Source organism: Haliotis cracherodii, unplaced genomic scaffold, assembly GCF_022045235.1.
Source record: "Haliotis cracherodii isolate W230 unplaced genomic scaffold, xgHalCrac1.p SCAF_1, whole genome shotgun sequence".
Classification (NCBI taxonomy): Eukaryota; Metazoa; Mollusca; class Gastropoda; order Lepetellida; family Haliotidae; genus Haliotis; species Haliotis cracherodii.
Genome location: NW_027266264.1, coordinates 17131963 through 17152801, shown reverse-complemented (window position 1 = coordinate 17152801; position 20839 = coordinate 17131963). Strand labels below are relative to the sequence as shown.

At 42.8% G+C, this 20839-nt stretch overlaps 1 protein-coding gene across 1 annotated transcript in view; it reads left to right on the top strand.

Moving 5' to 3' along the window:
• The first annotated feature begins 2988 nt into the window (after window positions 1–2988).
• The window catches only part of LOC139461076 (autotransporter adhesin BpaC-like), a 39231-nt gene continuing 21380 nt past the window's right edge, over window positions 2989–20839 (top strand). The window contains exon 1 of the mRNA XM_071242592.1: window positions 2989–3433. Coding sequence (XP_071098693.1) covers window positions 3388–3433 — 46 coding nt within the window. The 5' untranslated portion in view covers window positions 2989–3387. The remainder of the gene's footprint in view (window positions 3434–20839) is intronic.

Below are 20839 nucleotides of genomic sequence, written 5' to 3'. Positions count from 1 at the left end.
CAGTTCATATTTGATACATGACTCTTTCAAATGCTCTTTCAATTATATCACGAAAAGTTTGATTATCATGTTTGCTAGACTGTATGACGTTTACATATAACATGTAAACCAACAGAGAGGCCCAAGAAAATCGGATACAAGCAATGTCTCCATAGCAACACGTGAGCGAACATATCATAAATTGATTTTAATTTTAAAAACACATTTGTCTACTCACAATTCCAAATGTTTCCACAGTCCACAAAGGCACCATGCAGTCACCCTTATCAAGAACAGATATCTCGATAATAGTATTTAGAGTAATGTGATCATTGTTATCTTTCTTAATCCAGTCAGTGTTTCAAGGCTGAAGTTTCTCATGCATGGCACACAGTTAGTTTCTTATTCATTCTGCTAGTAAACACCTTCCTACAATGCATCCCTCTGTAATAACGAGGAGTAGTCTCCTTTCTGATCCTAGGGAATAATTATTGGTACAGCCCAGACAGGGGAAGAAACGTCAGAATCCAAAATTGTAATGTAAGGTTTTAATAAAAAACGGCAAAATTTAGTACGTCATTGTGTCGGCATTTCAGGAGTTAAATGATCAATACCTGCAGATTTGTCATCTGTTGGATGTACACAGTCGGTTGCGGATATCGACGGCCATAATATTTGATTCTAACGCAAGAAAGTAAACTTCTAAATAAGTCATGTCCATGTGAAACGTTTCATCATGGCATTCAGTTAGCTGTTATAGTTTCCATCGATGAAAAATGTCTCCTCTAAACGATTTGGCCTGTCCCAGGTAGTGACACTTCTGAATTATGCGATGCTGGAGCGATAATATCTTTTTTCTCTCCAGAATGAGTGGGGCCACCTAATTATAGAACGTCAACGTCAACCTCAACGTAAGACTAGATCACACTTATCGACATCGCACAATCGCGCTCTCAACACTTTTTCAGCCCTGTGACAGCGGGCTGTCGGTAATCGAGTTTGGAAAAGACAATCCGGTGAAAGACACCATGAGCATCAACCAAGTCATTGAGGCCAACCACACGAACCCGCCACAACTCCATTTTCACCAGCAAGACTAAATCTGTAACCTCATTCATTCTTGAAAGTGTACGAACTTGGCTGCAATCGGAACTGGATCCATGTAAACAATACTTTCCGGAAGTCATGTGACCTAGAATGAATAACAATGAGGCTGCACCTCCAAAAGCTGTCAAATAGCGACTCGTAAATCACCATGAAGTGTAGCGGCCATAAAATTTCAGAGTCCCGTGATGGGATTCGAACCACGGACCTTCTGATGACAGGTCGGACAGGGCTTCAATCAATTACCTTTATACGCAGAAATCCGTGAATTGTTTTAAAAATCATATACGTCTGTACAGTTAAATTACGTTAAAGTAGATAGTGAGAAATTTGTCCCACCATAGGTACAGTTTTAAATGAGATTGGAAAAATCTCAGCTATCATGTATGAAAAACCCACCTCAGTAGACCAAGCTGAAAAGGTAAGGATGTCATCTGTGGGATGACTCCACGTCCGGCTACACTTGGAATTAAATATATAGGATTGATTCTGGAACGATCTCTGTAAACATATGTAGATTAAAACCCTTGACTGTAATGGCATCACATGATACGCAATCGTGGCATCAGGAAATCCAAGATGGCGTCTGTAAACATGACTGACGTGATTTAAGTTGAAATGTACTGTTGTACTTGATTCTGTAACTTGGAAAAACACTGCATAAAGGTATGTCCTCCTAATAACATATAACATGATGATGGTACCATGGTTGAAATTAGTATGATGGTTGGGAGTTGTCCCACTGTCATAAAAGGCTGTAATGACCCCAATTTCACTACGACTACGAATATCCAGAATCACCCCAAATAGTGTTTTTTTTCATGTTCGGAGATAAATCTCAATCATTTCTTGAAGTTCTTTAATGAATCTTATTTGATTCCTAAACATTCGTACAGTTCGCGGGAGTCGGCGAGAAAGTTTTGTTTGTCAAAGACTTTTGTGGAAGGGTTGACGATTTGCAATTTCGTGGCTGTATCGTAATCCATTCGTAATTAATTATTATGTTCCATAACAGCTTCTTAATCGATTTTTTTGCATTCTTGACTATCCTTAGCGATTCGTGGCTCCCAAAAATTCTTGTCCTCGACCCGAAAACATCCCAAAACAGCCACGAATGTCCCAAGTCAACTACGAATCATGTAAGCATCAAGTAAGAAGAACACGATTCCCCAAGGACCAGGACCAGAGCAACACGTGCTCTCCGTTGAACCTCCATGCTGGAAATGTTGGGTTGGCCAGCCTTTCGGGACCCAAGAACATGCCGACGTGTCAGGAAAAGTAGTGATTTTCGCAAACTATTTGTAAATGTGTCGTATCATATTCGTTGCGATCGTCCTGCATTCGTACATGCTTTCGGAATATTCGTAACTTAGTCGTAGATGATTCTTACAATTCGTGCATGATCCGTACATGAATCTTGTAATTCGTACATGTTTCTTAACCCATTCCTAGCATTCTTCATATTTTTCTACCGGATTAGCCACGAGTTTTCGTAACTGCGTCGTACCTCTTGCCGATTCTCAACGAAAGTTTGCATCATTGGCCGAATCATTATTGGTAACAAAATCATCAAGATCTTCATGGGCGTGTGTTTTCGCTGAATTAAGGATACAGAAGAAGACTGTCAGATCTAGTCACGGGTTTGTGAAACAAAAGATGTGTTTGTGGTATGTCTGTTACATAGCTAAGCTCCTAACCAACTACAACGACTAATGAGTGCAAGTAAAGACAGTTCACCTGCATATTGATTGTTTCTTGAATTGCTCCACGAGATCGGTGATATGTTTCCCACGTGCCTGTGCCCGGATGCAAGTGAAGCCTCGCTACAACTGGCAACGCTGGAACGCAATGATCAATACCAGATCGCGATGGTACCAAAAGTAATGGTAACTAGCAACGCGGCCGAAGTCGAGGATAACGGACATGCCACAGCCATGTTGTGTAACTTATGGGGAATCAAGCATAGTTAGTAACTGGAAACTGTGTAACCGCACGCTGGGTGGACGTATCAACAGACCCGCACACAAACTGTGACAAGTACAGAAACGAACTCTGAAATGTGTATTGATACTTTAAGAAGGGTAAACCGGACGTTCATAGAACTAGCCTTATTCGAACTGTAATATGTGAAGATTTGTGTGAAGTATTTTGTGTCTATAAACTGATTTACAGAGGTACGACTTGACAGGGACGTAGAACGGCGTGCAGCCTGAGTTGGAGAAGTTACATGGTGTACACAGTTGCTTATTGAGACTGACCACCCAGCTGAAGGAAAGACTGGCACCTGTCAGGCCATCTCACACCATGGCGCCGTTGATTACGTGTTCCCTTCTAATGCTGATGTTTACAGGTAGGCTGGTTGTTTGTCGTTAACTATTTTGACATGCATTGGGAGTTCGGCAATGTAGTTTGACAACTGTGCATAATGTCCTTTTTCATAATTATTCATGGTGAATTTATGTAAATTTTTGTCTCAAAACATGTGTGGGCCTTTATCACAGGGGAGTGGGATGTGGGGGATTGGGGTAATGGGCGTGCGTGCGTGCGTTGCTGCTTGTACGCGTCCGGACTGATGCCGATGTGAAAGAGAGAGAGATTTGCCTTTTGCCATTTTATGTAACATTTATTCATGACGCCCCCTCCCCTCCCAAAACACAACAAACACATGTAACATTTTTCCATGACCCACCCACTTGATGAGCAGTCCCTAAATAATGTAAATAATGTACAAATATACATTAATTGTTTTTATTTATTTGAAGAAAACAAATAGAAACAACCCCCACCCCCCGAGCCTCATCTATAATAAATGCTCATTCCTTTAATGGTTGTTTTATTCAAGCTCAGCAACACTTTCACAACTGTTATTGTCCTGACATGCTATATAATAATCTAAAGAAGCAAACAAATAAACAAACAAAGAATAAATAGATCTTGGATTTTCTTATCTGCGTTACTGTGAAATAGCAACTGTGCTTGGTCACTCGATGACATAAACATATTTTGTCAAGTGGAACACTGCATCCTCTTTCTATACTGAGTCAAATTAAAAACTTCACATTTTTAAAAGTAATCCCATATATGATATACAACTTACAAATGAGAAGGTAATTTTTAATCATTAATGTCCAAAGAAGGATTTTAATTAACGGTGGTAACAATTATTCCAAGCACCTACGGTATTCGGTAATAACATTAACAGTTTAAATCATAAGTCCCAAGCACGAGAATCTGATGGCACACAAGTTCAGTAGCGTGTATGGCCACCATGTGCATTGACAACTGCCACACAACGCCTCCGCATGGACCTTGTGATGCTTGTGAACACATGATTGGGAAGACGACGCCATTGGTGCTGCAAAATGGTGCCAAGATCTTGTAAATTCTGTGGTTGGTTCTGGAGAGTGCGCAGACTTCCGCCAAGAGCATTCCAGGCGTGTTCGATGGGATTGAGGTCGGGAGACCTTGACGGCCAGTCCATGACGTTGACTCCCGCATTCTGAAGGAAATTCCTTGTCAAAATTGCTGTGTGGGGTCTGGCATTGTCGTGTTGGAAGATCAAACCGGGTCAATGTGCTGCCATTAAAGGCAGAAGTTCTAGTGCCAGTACCTGGTCGCGGTAAGCAGCAGCGTTGAGGTTGCCACGCATGACAAGAAGCCTGGAACGTGCATTGTCACAGAAAGCACCCCACACCATGACACTTACGCCTCGAAATCTGTCAACTTCCTGTACACAACACTGGGCGTCACGTTCATGACGGCGACTCCACACCCTCGCCCTACCATCAGCAAATCGAAGATTAAATCGGGATTCATCACTGAAGACGACTTGATTCCAATTCCTCTGAGTCCATCGTAAGTGTCGCCGTGCCCACAATTGACGTTGACGTCTGTGTAATTGAGTCAGAATCGGCCCGCAGTATGGCCGTCGTGCTTGAAGGTGAGCAGTTCTCAGACGGTTTCGAACAGTTTGCGCACTCAGTCTACCCCTAAACAGTTCATATCTGGTTGATGTAGCCGTCAAAAATCGGTTACGGAGGTGACGTAAGACAATCTGACGATCCTCTGCATGTGACGTCACACGTTGTCGACCTGGCCGAGGGCGATCAGCGGTGGTACCTGTTTGCTGTAGGCGCGTCTGTAAATCATAAACAGTCCGTCGACTAAGACCCATCGTCCTTGCGACTTCAGCTACGGAATTTCCCGTCTGCAACATGCCGATGGCACGTTCACGTTGCACATTTGAAAGGCGTGGCATGACAAATGGCTGTACAGATTTTTTTTCTTCTTGTGTTTTTCTTTTTTTGTTAATGACTGCTAACAAGTATGGCTGAAAACACTTGCGGTATTATGGCCACGTGACCAGTTGCACGTGAAAAAACACTTTCGCCACTATAGTGCTGTGCACATGATTTTGATCGATTCACCTGCATACAAACGGGTGTTATCTGAAGACAATACGTGGCCATTACTGTTTAAATACACAATGAGGGCCCACAATGATAACTGTTAAAATGTTAAGATTTTAGGATTGTGAAGTTTTTAATTTGGTTCAGTATATTTTAGTTATGTAAATACAAATAACAACATCATTTCCATAACCATACAAAATATGGTTCTGCAAAATACAGCCCATTGTACAAATCCGACTGTATCATAATCAGATATGCTTTTAAATCAGTATTATCATGTAGAGATCATACCAGGTGTTGGCAAAAAGGTGTGACTTCCCTGCCCAATCGGTGACACCCATCACAAAAAAACATGCAGAGTTAAACCATGTACAGTCAAGTCTCGTTAATCCGACACTCGTTAATCCGACACTCGGCTTTATCCGACACAAATGATGGGAACCGATTGATTCAGTGCTATTTAGTCCCGTTAATCCGACATTCTCGCACTCCGACTCCGACAAACCTAATTTGCAACGAATTACCGAAATCACTCATCAATCAGTCTCGTTAAGCCGACACAGTGGTCAGCGTACTCCGTGGTCATCTGCCCTCGAGTACACAACCCCGTGTTTTGATACGCACTGGCTGCAGAGATTAACTTAACAATTAACAGGAAAAGCTATTCAAACCTGTATGTACAAAGATATACAAATGTAGTTTACAAATTGAAGCCAGATTAATGTGCATGAAGCCAGTTTCACCCGAAAAAACACGGGAAGATATTGAATTAGTGAAAACAGAGTAGAGTTTAGAAGCTGTTGTATCAATGAGGACCATGCAGACATAGGTTCTTGCACCTGTACAGGGACGTCGCATTGTTTGTTTGTTTGTTGTTTAACGCCACACTCCAGCAATAATCCAGCTATATGACGGCGGTCTGTAAATAATCGTGTCTGGAGCAGACAATCCAGTTATTGACACCATGAGCATCGTTCTACGCAATTGGGATACGATGACATGCATCAACCAGGTCAGCGAGCCTGGCCACCCGATCCCGTTAGTCGCCTCTTACGACAAGCACAGTCGTCTTTTATGGCAAGCATGGACTGCTGAAGACCTATTCTACCCCCGATCTTCACGGGTCAGACGTCAGCATTGAAAGAAGCTGACGTCTATGTCAACCCTGTCTTCATGTTATGTAAGGTTTATATTACGTGTGTTGATGTACATGACTGTCGAGATGTATTAGACTTGGTGAGACTGCTCACTGCTAGTATGATCCTGGCTTACATTGCCGTATAGTTAACGCAAAAACAACGAATATGTATTTTCTGAACAAGGGGCATATGCCGGAGATATTAATATATATTGACAGTAGCGGGTGGCCTCGCCTAGATGAACACTACTGTAATATATTTAACAACAAGCATTGCGGGTTCTTAGAATCGTTTACTACGTCATCCGGTTTGGTACATGCGTGTTACGTCATCACTTGCGTACATGTGTATGACGTCACAGTTAACCCTTTATCCAACATCTCCCTTCCTCTGAAAGTGAAAACAAACGAAATTTAACACTTTAGTGTCCATAAACTTGACGTCACTGTTGACGATAGAGTTAACCCTTTATCCTTCATATCCCCTCTTCAGAAAGTGAAATTAACTAAAAACACTTTAAAGTCCATGAACATAGAATGTTGAACTGGTAACTGAGAACATAAACAGTTCAATCTTGATATCTTCTGGGAATGTCGACAGGTCGTTCTGGGTCGTTACTGGCTTTGTGTTTTCCATGGCATTTTCTTTTGCACTGTCTTGGTTTTCAGACTTTACTGTTTTAGTGTTATCTTGCTTGTTTTAGTGATTTCTTGCTTGTCCTTCATGTTGCCAAAGTCTTCCGATGTTGTTCTGATGTGACGTCAATTTCGTCTGTACGCTTTGCCACTGTTAGTTGTCACCTTGTATGATCTTGGTGAAGGGTCGACTGCTGTCACAACAGCAGGATTCCACCCGCTCTTCTCCTGTACTCTGACATATTGTCCCGGATTCAGGGGAGACAACTATCTGCTCCCGTTGTCACAGTAGTACTTTTGTAGATCTTGCCTGTATTCAAGTTGTCTTTGAAGCAGGGAGTGATCTTGTGCTTGTGGTTGGACGAGTGCTTTTGACACAGGCAAGCGGCTCTTCAGGCGCCGGCCCATCAGCATCTGTGCTGGCGACAAGTTCACTTTGTCCACTGGTGTATTTCTGTACTGAAGCAGGGACAAGTAAACATCTCTTCCGATTGCCTCTGCCTTTTCCAACATCATCTTGACAGTCTGTACTGACCTTTCAGCTTGACCATTCGATTGTGGATACGCTGGGCTTGATGTCATGTGGGTGAATTCCCATGGCTGTGAAAATCTGCGAAACTCAGTACTTGAAAATTGTGGACCATTGTCTGTCATGATTTCATCTGGTATTCCGTGTCTAGCAAAGACTGACTTCAGTGCCGTGATAGTAGTTTTGCTTGACAAGTCAGTAAGTTTCACAATTTCTGGGTACTTTGAAAAGTAGTCCACATACAACAGGTAGTCACTATTTTTTGTATACAAACAAGTCTGCACCAACTTTAGCCAATGGTCTTTCTGGTATGTCAGGGCTTTTCAGTGGCTTTTTTGTGTTGCTCTTTTTGTGAGTGAGTGAGTGAGTGAGTGAGTATGGTTTTACGCCGCTTTTAGCAATATTCCAGCAATATCATGGCGGGGAACACCAGAAATGGGCGAGCGATGGCTTTAACCACTAGGCTACCCGACCGCCCCTGCTCTTTTTGTTTTCATTGCAGATTGTACACTGTGCTACAAAATCTTCGATATGTTTGTTCATTCCAATCCAGAAGAGTACATTTCTTGCTCGTTGCTTGCATTTCGTTAATCCCAGGTGTGCTTCATGAATTTTCTCTAGCGTTTCTGCATGCAGTGCCCATGGAACAACTAGTTTGTTTCCCTTGAAGACTAGATCCCCAACTACAGTCAATTCGTCACGAATATTCCAGAAGTCTTGTACACAAGCTGGTACATCTTTCCTGTCCGACGACCAACCAATGAGAATGACAGATTTCAATTGCTGTAGTTGTGGGTCATTTGTTGTGGCCAACTTGAAGGTCTCCACTCTAGATGAAGTCAAGGGTAGCTGTGATATAAAGTTCATATCAAACTCTGTCTCATCGAACCAATTGTCATCAGCTGGGAGATATGCTATGCTTAGAGCATCAGCAACGATAAGTTCTTTACCTTGTCTGTAAGTAAGCTAGCTTTCGATCATATTTCTGCAGACGGAGCCACATTCTTTGCAATCTTTGTGGAGGCTGACACAATGGTTTTCGAAAGATTGCTTCCAGGGGCTTGTGGTCTGTTTCTACGAGGACAGGTTTTCCATATATATATATATATTGATGGAATTTCTCACACCCATGCAGGGTTCCCATCATCTCCTTCTCGATCTGTGCATATCTCTTCTGTGCACTTGTTAGTGATCGTGATGCAAACGCAACTGGCTTTTCAGCTTGTATGAGCATTGCTCCTAGTCCTTCCTGCTGGAACTGGCATCAACTGACAGTGTTACTGGTTGAGGAGTGACATCAAAGCACTGAAGTACCGGAGTGTCTGTCACTTGTTTCTTCAAATTCTTGAAGCATTTTCTCTGGGTTCTTCCCAGTGCCATGCAATGTCTTTTGACATCAACTCCCTCAGTGGCGCAGTTTCACTGGAGAGATTTGCTATGAATTTTCCTAGGTACTGAACCATGCCCAGGAATCTCATCAATTCATGTTTGTTTTCCGGCTCTGGCATTTCTCTAATAGCCTTCACCTTTTCAGGGTCCGGTTTTAGTCCATCCTTTGTCAGAAGATGTCCAACGTATGACACTTCTGTCATTCTTAACTTGCACTTTCATCTGTTTAGTTTCAGACCACTTGACTGTATCCTATTCAGAACTGCATACAGTCTCTCATCATGTTGCGGTACATCTATACCCCACACTAGCACATCATCAATGATGCATTCTGCACCAGTAAGGCCCTCTAGTAGCTGAGACATTGTTCGCTGAAATACCTCTGGAGCTGATTGAACTCCGAAAGGTAGTCTTGTGAAGCAATACCTACCATATGGTGTGTTGAAGGTGCACAGTTTGGAGCTTTCTTAATCCAGTTTGATCTGCCAGAACCCGGATTCAGCATCCAGAACCGTGAATATTTTAGCACCAGGTAAGTGTGGCATGATTTCTTCCACAGTTCTCATGGGATAGTGTTCTCTTTTGACAGCCCTGTTTAGATCTTTAGGATCTATACATATGCGCGTCTTGTGTGGTTTGACTACAGTAACCATGCTGTTCACCCAGCTGGTTGGTTCTGTCTGTTTGACAACGACACCAAGCTTCTCCATTCGGTTGAGCTCAGTTTTTACTTTACCCATTATTGCTGATGAAGACAGTGCCTCACGTGAGCAAATGTACCATGAAGAGCTTCGCGCATCATGGAATTTGCTCACGCGAAGCACTGTCTTCATCAGCTGATGAACGTCAACAAAGACGACTTCAATCCTAAAATCAACATTGATTGTGTCAAATTAATGACACGAGTCTCAATCTTTCGTTCGCAATGTTTTCCGTCATTTATGACTGTGCAGAGTTGTGTTTATTTTCCGCCGAGCAAGGATCAATTGGTGGTGGATTCCCCGTGTGGCAACACCATATCCGTCTACGATCTGTCTTCTACCAAGGGGAAGTACTGTTCCAAGCCATGACAAACGTAACAGTGGAAGTTCTTCCATGCCGCAGACACGTCGGGACAGTAAATTCGATCCTTCATGCGAAATGAATCTAAACTTCACACTTGAAAAACCACACTACATCAGTTATTGCCTGTTGACGTTATTTAGGAGATAAACATACTTTATTCTCGATGTGGAGCTGGGGTACCTTGAGATTTAATCGACCTATATTGAATTTGGAACCGAACGTGTATATTTGTTAATAAAAAACGTAATGTAATAAATATTATGACCTAAATGGGTGATGTACATATACTCTTCAAAAAATGAAACGCAAAACGGATAGTGTTGGACATTAAAGCAAAATTAGCTCACCAAGAGATGCAAAATGAAGAGGTTTAATGTGTTATAGTGTCAGTAACAAATTTCCCGGATCAAAATGATCACAACAAGGACATGCAAACCATGTGCATTAACAAAAGGGCCATGGAGATGCACGCATTGCACTAGCAGCAGCACTATGAACGGTATTAAAGTGCAGGTGTTTTTATTGCCTGGCATCTGAGTCAATCGAACAGTGACAGTTCAACAACATGCCAAGATTAACAGAAGTCATACGCCGCTTGCAGGCAGGAGATCAGCTGTAGCCAGGTTTTTCAATGTAGCGCTCAGCACCATCACGAGGGTATGAAATCGGTTTAAACAGCATGAGTCAACACGTGATCGTCCAAGGTCAGGACGACCAAGAATAACCACTGCCGCCCAAGATCGCTACATCCGACTGCGCCACCCACGTGAAAGGACGACCACCGCCACCTCAACCGCATCCCAAACACCCGGACTGTGCAGAATCTCCGACCAAACGGTACGAAACCGTTTATTGACTCGTCATATTGAGTCACTTTGTACTTTCCCTATGTACCGATAACAGTGGTGACTACAATCACCAAATGTTCTCTCCAGAACAATTTGGTTCAATACCTTGTACGGTTCTTCGTATAAATGTATTTTCCTACCTCGCACAAATCTGGTGTTGCGTTTCATTTTTTTAAGTGAATGTATTCCGGTTCAACTCACCGGTAAGAAACTAGTGTGTTACTTCTACACAAATTAAACAGTTAAAGATATTGATGTTATATCTAGCACATAATTTGTACTAATCTACATGTCTTTACATTCGTTGATATGATTGAAATTCTTCCTTTTTAGCACCTTAAATTTTAACGAACGTTGCATATGAACGTTGTTTGTTGTTTAATGCCATACTTAGCAATATTCCACCTATATGACGGCTGCTCGGAGACATCACCTGGCAAGCCAGTAATTGATATTGAAAGTTACGATCCGAGCGGGCAAGGAACGATGGCATCAGTCAAACAAGTTAACGAATCTGACCACCCTACCCATTAAGACGCCTCTAACGACAGGCATAGCGCTACTTGGGAATCCCCACGGGGTTTGAATACTAACATGGTCCTACTGTGTTGCTGGTATGTGCTTATAAATACTTCTAAACATCTCTTACACATGATGGATATGGCATTCCTTTATAATTTTATTGAAATTAATTCCTATAAAATGTGTGGACTATTTGTTAACGCTGTCCATGAGAGGAAAGAATCAGTCATGAAACAAATAAGTTTTAAAAATGTTGTTTCAAGCATTAAAAAGACAAAGTCAAATTTGCCACGCTTAATTGAATATATCTGAGAAATTCAATGTTGTAATAACTTAAATCCTAAAAACGCCTTCGTCTTGTCAGTTTTCTTCATCCAATTTTAATATCTAATTTAATATTTGATAATTTGCAAATAAAAGATGAACGGCTGAGAATGGATGTGTTGAATGCCTTCCCAAATATACTTATATACAAAAGTATATACTAGTATTTGTATAAGAGAGGTTCAATACTTTGACAACGGGAATAAGCGAGCGCTTTTTAAACATCTACATCAATATTACATTATTATTAAGAGTTATCGTCCTTGCTTGAAGTAGTTCTCGTGTTCATACGCCAACATGGAAACCTTCGAGAGGGGCACGAGTCTACGTTCGGCTTGTCCAGGAATGGGACAAGTTGGTCAGGAATGGAACCATCAGCATGGTATGTCACGTGACAGATGTCAGGCCGACCCCGGTCTGCCCCGATTGTCAAGGGTATCTGGCCCGACCAGCCCACATGAAGTATTTCTCCGACGGTCAACCATGAACGTTCCCCGCCAGCTGCATACGCGAGGTCGACATACCCGCGGTGGAAGCGTAATGATATAGGCTTCAATCTCCCACACCAGAACAAACCTGGTTCAAGCGCAAGGCAACTTAACGGCCGAAAGCTGTTGTGCGAAACCCTATAGTTGCACGTTGTTGCCAATATGACCATGCTAACTTCCTTCACACCCGACAATGGTATACCGCACACAACACGTGTAACAGCAGCATTCAAAGGCAACCGCAACGTAAAGACATGGCCCTCCTTGGTCCTCTAAATCGCAAGATTTGAACCGGAGGTATATCTTGTTCGGCGGGAATTTAAGGCGTTTTTAAGCAGACCCAGGTAATTTGTTTAGCTATTGTAACGATGGGTGCGTCTCTGGTTCATCACTGCCAGCCAGAGACTTAACAACACCCAAAGCAGTGGACACGCCAACGTCTCCTCCTCCAAAGAAGGCAAACTCTGTCCTCCAGGCGATTGCTTAGATCACTGGATTGTCTGGTCCAGACTGGATAATTACAGGCCGCCTCCACATTAATATAATAATGACGCGTGCAGTGGAAATCGACACGAAAACAAACTTGAACAGACTAATATTGGAAATTAGTTAATCTCTCGTTCTCATTGATGCATTATATCCGGTATTGACAGCAGTATCTTTTCAGTCACCCCGCGTAACAGTTCATTTGAAAATTGAAGTACCACACTTCAAATTCACGCAGACGTCTGTAGTATATTATTTATATCTATGGATTGTGATAAATAGAATGTATGTAATCTTCATGAAAATGACAGAGGTTCAAAAGATTGGTGCGTTAGAAGAGTACTTGTGAACGCCAATACCAGGTTTTTAACTGCCTTTGAAATAAAGACAATCAATATCTTGCAAAGCAAGCACTTTCCTTCTATTCAGCTAATGGATTTGTATTGAAGAGCAGTGGTGTGCATCCACGATCGATGTATAATACGAGCGTCTTTTCCCCACACAACCCAGACAGACATTTTGACATGACACCGACGCCTCCATTTTGTCTACTTCCAGTTAGTCACAAGTGAGAGTCAGCCTCCTTCTGTCTAGATCAGGCTGGCGGATATTGGAAATCATTACTATTGTCATTTGAAATTCATTTTCTCCAAATAGCATGTCAGGACCACCCATAGACAAATACCTTACTCTATCTCATGCCACAAAAAAACCCTTTAAAATACACTGTGTTATAGCGAGCAGGTTAGGAAGGCTTAATTTAAGGTTATTGCCGTATGACAAGCGAATCATTAGGTTCCTAGAACACAATGCATAACAGATGGCAAGCTAACCATCAAGGCTTTGGGTTTGATTTCATGTGAGAAATAACTTTAAATAGTTTCTATAACAACGAATCAACTTCCACAGTGTTTATTACGTTCATACCACCTGGTATTACCTGATTGCGTCCTCTGTTACCATGGTGACACCTCGGCACCGCCAACACCACGAGGACTCCCTCTTTACTAACTACATTTTGGCTATACAAACAGGCGGTGTTTGTTTGTTTGTTTGTTGTTTAATGCTGCACTCAGCAATATTCCAGCTATATGACGGCGTTCTGTAAATAATCGATTCACGCAACTGGGATACGATGACATGCATCAACCAATTAAGTCAGTGAGCCTGACCACCCGATCCCGTTAGTCGCCTCTAGCATAGACGATTAGCATAGTCGCCTTTTACGGCAAGCATGGGTTTCTGAAGACCTATTCTACCCCGGATCTTCACGGTTCCAACAGGCGATGTGAATATGCTCTTCTTGTTTCAGTCTTCAATCACTGGATTATTTACCGGCCGCCGTCACGTTGGTGTAGAAGTAAGTGATGGGTGCGGCGTAAAACACCAAACAAACAACCAAACTTCAATAGACTTATATCCGGAATTATTACTTTCCGATTATCGTTAGTGCAAATGCAGTTTTTGGCTTTAGCCGACTTTTAGCTCTAGCCAACTTCGCTGTATCCGGCTCTGGCAGCAGTATGTTTCAACATTCAACACTTCATCACATATGGTCATACATGACACATGCTGAGTACATACGGTATCAATAGCAGGTGAAATTGACATACCAACGATACACGATAGTTCTATTATCCCTGGTCGTCCTCGTTGTTCAGGGGAACACGGCAACCATTGTGTACTTAAAGAGCTTCAAGATTCGTTATTAAAGTACTGGACGCCTCGTGGCCCAGAGTACAATGCACTCATACATAATATATTTGTGGATCTTACACTATTGATGTGCAGTTATTCAATGATTTGTAATGTAATACATAATACCTCACATATCTTTTAATGTAATTTACATATATGTCTTTCCGATACAAAGCAAGACCTTTGATTGTTGAATGTGTCGTGGGGAACATTACTTCCAATAAGTTCTGACGTAGAGGATGTTTCTGGTAATATTGTGGAATGAATGTATTTCTACTATGCTTATAATAGGAGCTCACAAGCACTGATCAAACCTTTATCTGAAACATCTGCTGGAGTATTATTCTCTGGCGCTTGTAATGACTTGTATGAATAATAATGTGACAGTATAAAATGTCAAGTATAATTAGATGACAATATCAGCTGTATTAGAGGCAGTGAGCTTTACGTAGGAATCGATTTCCGTAGAAATTGCATATTCTTGCTTGGAAAATTGCACTTGATATCATTTGACAAAATTGCGTTATTTGTAATGTCGCAATGTTTGGAAAAACATGTTATTGTTTGAATTATCATGTTACAGGAAGCTGTGTTTGAGATAATAATATTGCAACAAAAGTAAATAGAGAACGTGAATTACAGGAGACCTCATCAAATGTGTCACACCATATCGTGGTTCAAAAGAATTACCTCAAAAAGTATTCATTAGGTTCATAGGGTTCTCATGGCTGGACGGTTCTTCTTTTCCGTTTGCAAATGAGACCTTGTCTGGCCCCTGCCCCAGGTAAAGAGGCATCACTAGCGTCGACCAAGGTTTCAGTGTAGACGCTGTATACTGTGGAGGCTCTTCGTGATAGAATTGTATTTTGCAAACATAGATTTGTCATTATTCGACAGATTTCGAGCCAGGGATGTGGGACAGAAACGCAATGTTAATATTGGTTTTGTTGATGGTGCTGTACTGCTGGACAGCACAGAAACATCTTCTTTCTGAATGAGTACATCGATGTGTTTGACAAGATTCAGGAAAAAACATGGCAAATATGCGGACCTCGCTTTCGAAATGTCACGCTTGTATCCCAAGTACCAAGATTTCCAACTTCCCATTGTTCTCGCTGAGTTAGACTGACATTGGGAGAATACCCGGGTTTGCTACCAGGAATACATCCCTTCTGACAATGTGGGTAATGCAGAAGGCCGCAGTGTTTGGGAGGCATCACATTCTCCGAAAAGTTCTGGGTGGGTTTGACTAGGCAGCGCTTCCTGGGAGAAGTCCCATTCGCTGTCTGGGCTGCGTGTAGAGGGGGCAAAGGCCCTGAGCTGATGATGAGCCTAATCAGCCTTAGTGTGCCAGGATCAACCAAGCTCTCTTTGTTGCATTTCGTATTTTAATCACTAAATAATAATCATAATAGTGACAAAACCCTTACCATTGTCATGGGTCCATTGACTATATCATGAGCATGTGATCACTGTCGAGTAGTGATGATGCCAGGTGTTAGCGAGAGGGTGAGCGAATCCTGTTCCCCCGATGACACCAGTCTAAACCACATGCAAGGGCAAGTCAACTGTTCACCAAAACAATAATACGGGAACATATGGTACATGTCAAACTAGGGAATTGCATCGGACATACGTTTTGTACTGGTGCCACTAGTCACTTATTGGATTCATAGTCGTTGAGGCATTTAGGCAAAAATTAACTTATATCGATTATCTGATATCGTTAGATATATAGCCCATCCTCTTCCACGGAATTAACCATCTGAACTAGGAAATAAAAAAGATCATCGAAACAGCCTCATCTGTTTCATATTTAGATCATTGCATAATGATTCAGAACGACACAAACTACTCTGTAGACTGTATCACAAGAGGGTTGACTTCAATTTTCGAATGGTCAACTTTCTCTTTATGAGCAATATTCCATCAGTTACTGCCTTTGGTGACTACATACACTACGTTTGAATTACAATCGAGCATGCTCTTTCTGCGAAGATTTCGTACGAAACTTTGACCTCAGTAAGGCTTTAAAAAAGATGTTTTGGTAGACATGTGTCGCATCAGTGACAAAATAATGTCAGGTGAAACACTGACTTGTCTTTAGGGTGCCACCGGCGGTGCAGGATACGCAAAAACCGTACATCTTGAAAGATAAAAAAACCCGACAGCCTTTCATTTGCATGAATCGATGCATCGGAGGTTAAGTTGATTGATAAGCTCTTGTAGCATCTAAAAAAGCATGTTCACATTGTCATGTACTGATATAAACTGCATATTCATGTTCAACATGTTTTTTTAAATTTAAGAAAAGATTACAGCCTCCCGATTGCATGCATTGAAGCTTCCAATTGAATCGATTAATGAGTTTTGTGTCCGCGAAGATAAAGGACTGACTTCGTGATCAATACAAAAAATATAAAACCTACGGCGAACTCATGATGATTGATCGCTGAAGGCTTGTTTTTGAGTATTTTCCTAATTTGTGGTCAAAAGGCTCTTTACAAATGTCATTTATCTGTCTATAACTTGAGTTATAGTAAGGACTGTTTTAGTCTTCATAGTAATGCCTATTATCATTACCTAGTTCTACTTGTATATATTCTGAAAACGGCAGGCAGCAGCCAGTCGGGTTTTGAGTTGTTTTGTCAATACTTGACAACTTGTTGTCATGGGTGAGCAACACATTCACCACAATTTCAACACGTTGTGCCAAGTTGAACCTAATTCATTACAGTTGTTAACATCCGGGACACATACTATTGGCGGACATCGCTTGGTGTTATTGGCTGTAGATCCAATCAGAGGATTGATTTTCTGAGACAATGGCGAGTAGAAAAAGGAGTATCCGGTTTTCACGATGTTTTCTGTGTGTGCTAAATCTAGAACACAGTGAGATAACAAACATTGTCTTGTACCGGTGCCTTGTTTGTAGTGCGGATAGTTTTCCCTTCAAAGAGGTAGACATAACATATCACGCCAACTAAATAAAAAGAACTTCAATTTGCCATATAGACTTCATGAGACCCTTACAGCAGGTCATCCACGCGTTACAGCGGAATATCCACGCTAGAGTTAGCATGCTGAATATAGACCAGTGTCCCATGAGACCCTTACAGCGGAATATCCACGCTAGAGTTAGCATGCTGAACATAAACCAGTGTCCCATGAGACCCTTACAGCCGAATATCCACGCTAGAGTTAGCATGCTGAACATAGACCAGTGTTCCATGAGACCCTTACAGCGGAATATCCACGCTAGAGTAAGCATGCTGAACATAGACCAGTGTCCCATGAGACCCTTACAGCGGAATATCCACGCTAGAGTTAGCATGCTGAACATAGACCAGTGTCCCATGAGACCCTTACAGCGGAATATCCACGCTAGAGTTAGCATGCTGAACATAGACCAGTGTCCCATGAGACCCTTACAGCGGAATATCCACGCTAGAGTTAGCATGCTGAACATAGACCAGTGTCCCATGAGACCCTTACAGCGGAATATCCACGCTAGAGTTAGCATGCTGAACATAGACCAGTGTTCCATGAGACCCTTACAGCGGAATATCCATGCTAGAGTTAGCATGCTGAACATAGACCAGTGTCCCATGAGACCCTTACAGCGGAATATCCACGCTAGAGTTAGCATGCTGAACATAGACCAGTGTTCCATGAGACCCTTACAGCGGAATATCCACGCTAGAGTTAGCATGCTGAACATAAACCAGTGTCCCATGAGACCCTTACAGCCGAATATCCACGCTAGAGTTAGCATGCTGAACATAAACCAGTGTCCCATGAGATCCTTACAGCGGAATATCCACGCTAGAGTTAGCATGCTGAGCATAGACCAGTGTCCCATGAGACCCTTACAGCGGAATATCCACGCTAGAGTTAGCATGCTGAACATAGACCAGTGTTCCATGAGACCCTTACAGCGGAATATCCACGCTAGAGTTAGCATGCTGAACATAGACCAGTGTCCCATGAGACCCTTACAGCGGAATATCCACGCTAGAGTTAGCATGCTGAACATAGACCAGTGTCCCATGAGACCCTTACAGCGGAATATCCACGCTAGAGTTAGCATGCTGAACATAGACCAGTGTTCCATGAGACCCTTACAGCGGAATATCCACGCTAGAGTTAGCATGCTGAACATAGACCAGTGTCCCATGAGACCCTTACAGCGGAATATCCACGCTAGAGTAAGCATGCTGAACATAGACCAGTGTCCCATGAGACCCTTACAGCCGAATATCCACGCTAGAGTTAGCATGCTGAACATAGACCAGTGTTCCATGAGACCCTTACAGCGGAATATCCACGCTAGAGTTAGCATGCTGAACATAGACCAGTGTCCCATGAGACCCTTACAGCGGAATATCCACGCTAGAGTTAGCATGCTGAACATAGACCAGTGTCCCATGAGACCCTTACAGCGGAATATCCACGCTAGAGTTAGCATGCTGAACATAGACCAGTGTCCCATGAGACCCTTACAGCGGAATATCCACGCTAGAGTTAGCATGCTGAACATAGACCAGTGTCCCATGAGACCCTTACAGCGGAATATCCACGCTAGAGTTAGCATGCTGAACATAGACCAGTGTCCCATGAGACCCTTACAGCGGAATATCCACGCTAGAGCTAGCATGCTGAACATAGACCAGTGTCCCATGAGACCCTTACAGCGGAATATCCACGCTAGAGTTAGCATGCTGAACATAGACCAGTGTCCCATGAGAGCCTTACAGCGGAATATCCACGCTAGAGTTAGCATGCTGAACATAGACCAGTGTCCCATGAGACCCTTACAGCGGAATATCCACGCTAGAGTTAGCATGCTGAACATAGACCAGTGTCCCATGAGACCCTTACAGCGGAATATCCACGCTAGAGTTAGCATGCTGAACATAGACCAGTGTCCCATGAGACCCTTACAGCGGAATATCCACGCTAGAGTTAGCATGCTGAACATAGACCAGTGTCCCATGAGACCCTTACAGCGGAATATCCACGCTAGAGTTAGCATGCTGAACATAGACCAGTGTTCCATGAGACCCTTACAGCGGAATATCCACGCTAGAGTTAGCATGCTGAACATAGACCAGTGTCCCATGAGACCCTTACAGCGGAATATCCACGCTAGAGTTAGCATGCTGAACATAGACCAGTGTTCCATGAGACCCTTACAGCGGAATATCCACGCTAGAGTTAGCATGCTGAACATAGACCAGTGTCCCATGAGACCCTTACAGCGGAATATCCACGCTAGAGTTAGCATGCTGAACATAGACCAGTGTTCCATGAGACCCTTACAGCGGAATATCCACGCTAGAGTTAGCATGCTGAACATAGACCAGTGTCCCATGAGACCCTTACAGCCGAATATCCACGCTAGAGTTAGCATGCTGAACATAGACCAGTGTCCCATGAGACCGTTACAGCGGAATATCCACGCTAGAGTAAGCATGCTGAACATAGACCAGTGTCCCATGAGACCCTTACAGCGGAATATCCACGCTAGAGTTAGCATGCTGAACATAGACCAGTGTCCCATGAGACCCTTACAGCGGAATATCCACGCTAGAGTTAGCATGCTGAGCATAGACCAGTGTCCCATGAGACCCTTACAGCGGAATATCCACGCTAGAGTTAGCATGCTGAACATAGACCAGTGTCCCATGAGACCCTTACAGCGGAATATCCACGCTAGAGTTAGCATGCTGAACATAGACCAGTGTCCCATGAGACCCTTACAGCGGAATATCCACGCTAGAGTTAGCATGCTGAACATAGACCAGTGTTCCATGAGACCGTTACAGCGGAATATCCACGCTAGAGTTAGCATGCTGAACATAGACCAGTGTTCCATGAGACCGTTACAGCGGAATATCCACGCTAGAGTTAGCATGCTGAACATAGACCAGTGTCCCATGAGACCCTTACAGCGGAATAGCCACGCTAGAGTTAGCATGCTGAACATAGACCAGTGTCCCATGAGACCCTTACAGCGGAATATCCACGCTAGAGTTAGCATGCTGAACATAGACCAGTGTCCCATGAGACCGTTACAGCGGAATATCCACGCTAGAGTTAGCATGCTGAACATAGACCAGTGTCCCATGAGACCGTTACAGCGGAATATCCACGCTAGAGTTAGCATGCTGAACATAGACCAGTGTCCCATGAGACCCTTACAGCGGAATATCCACGCT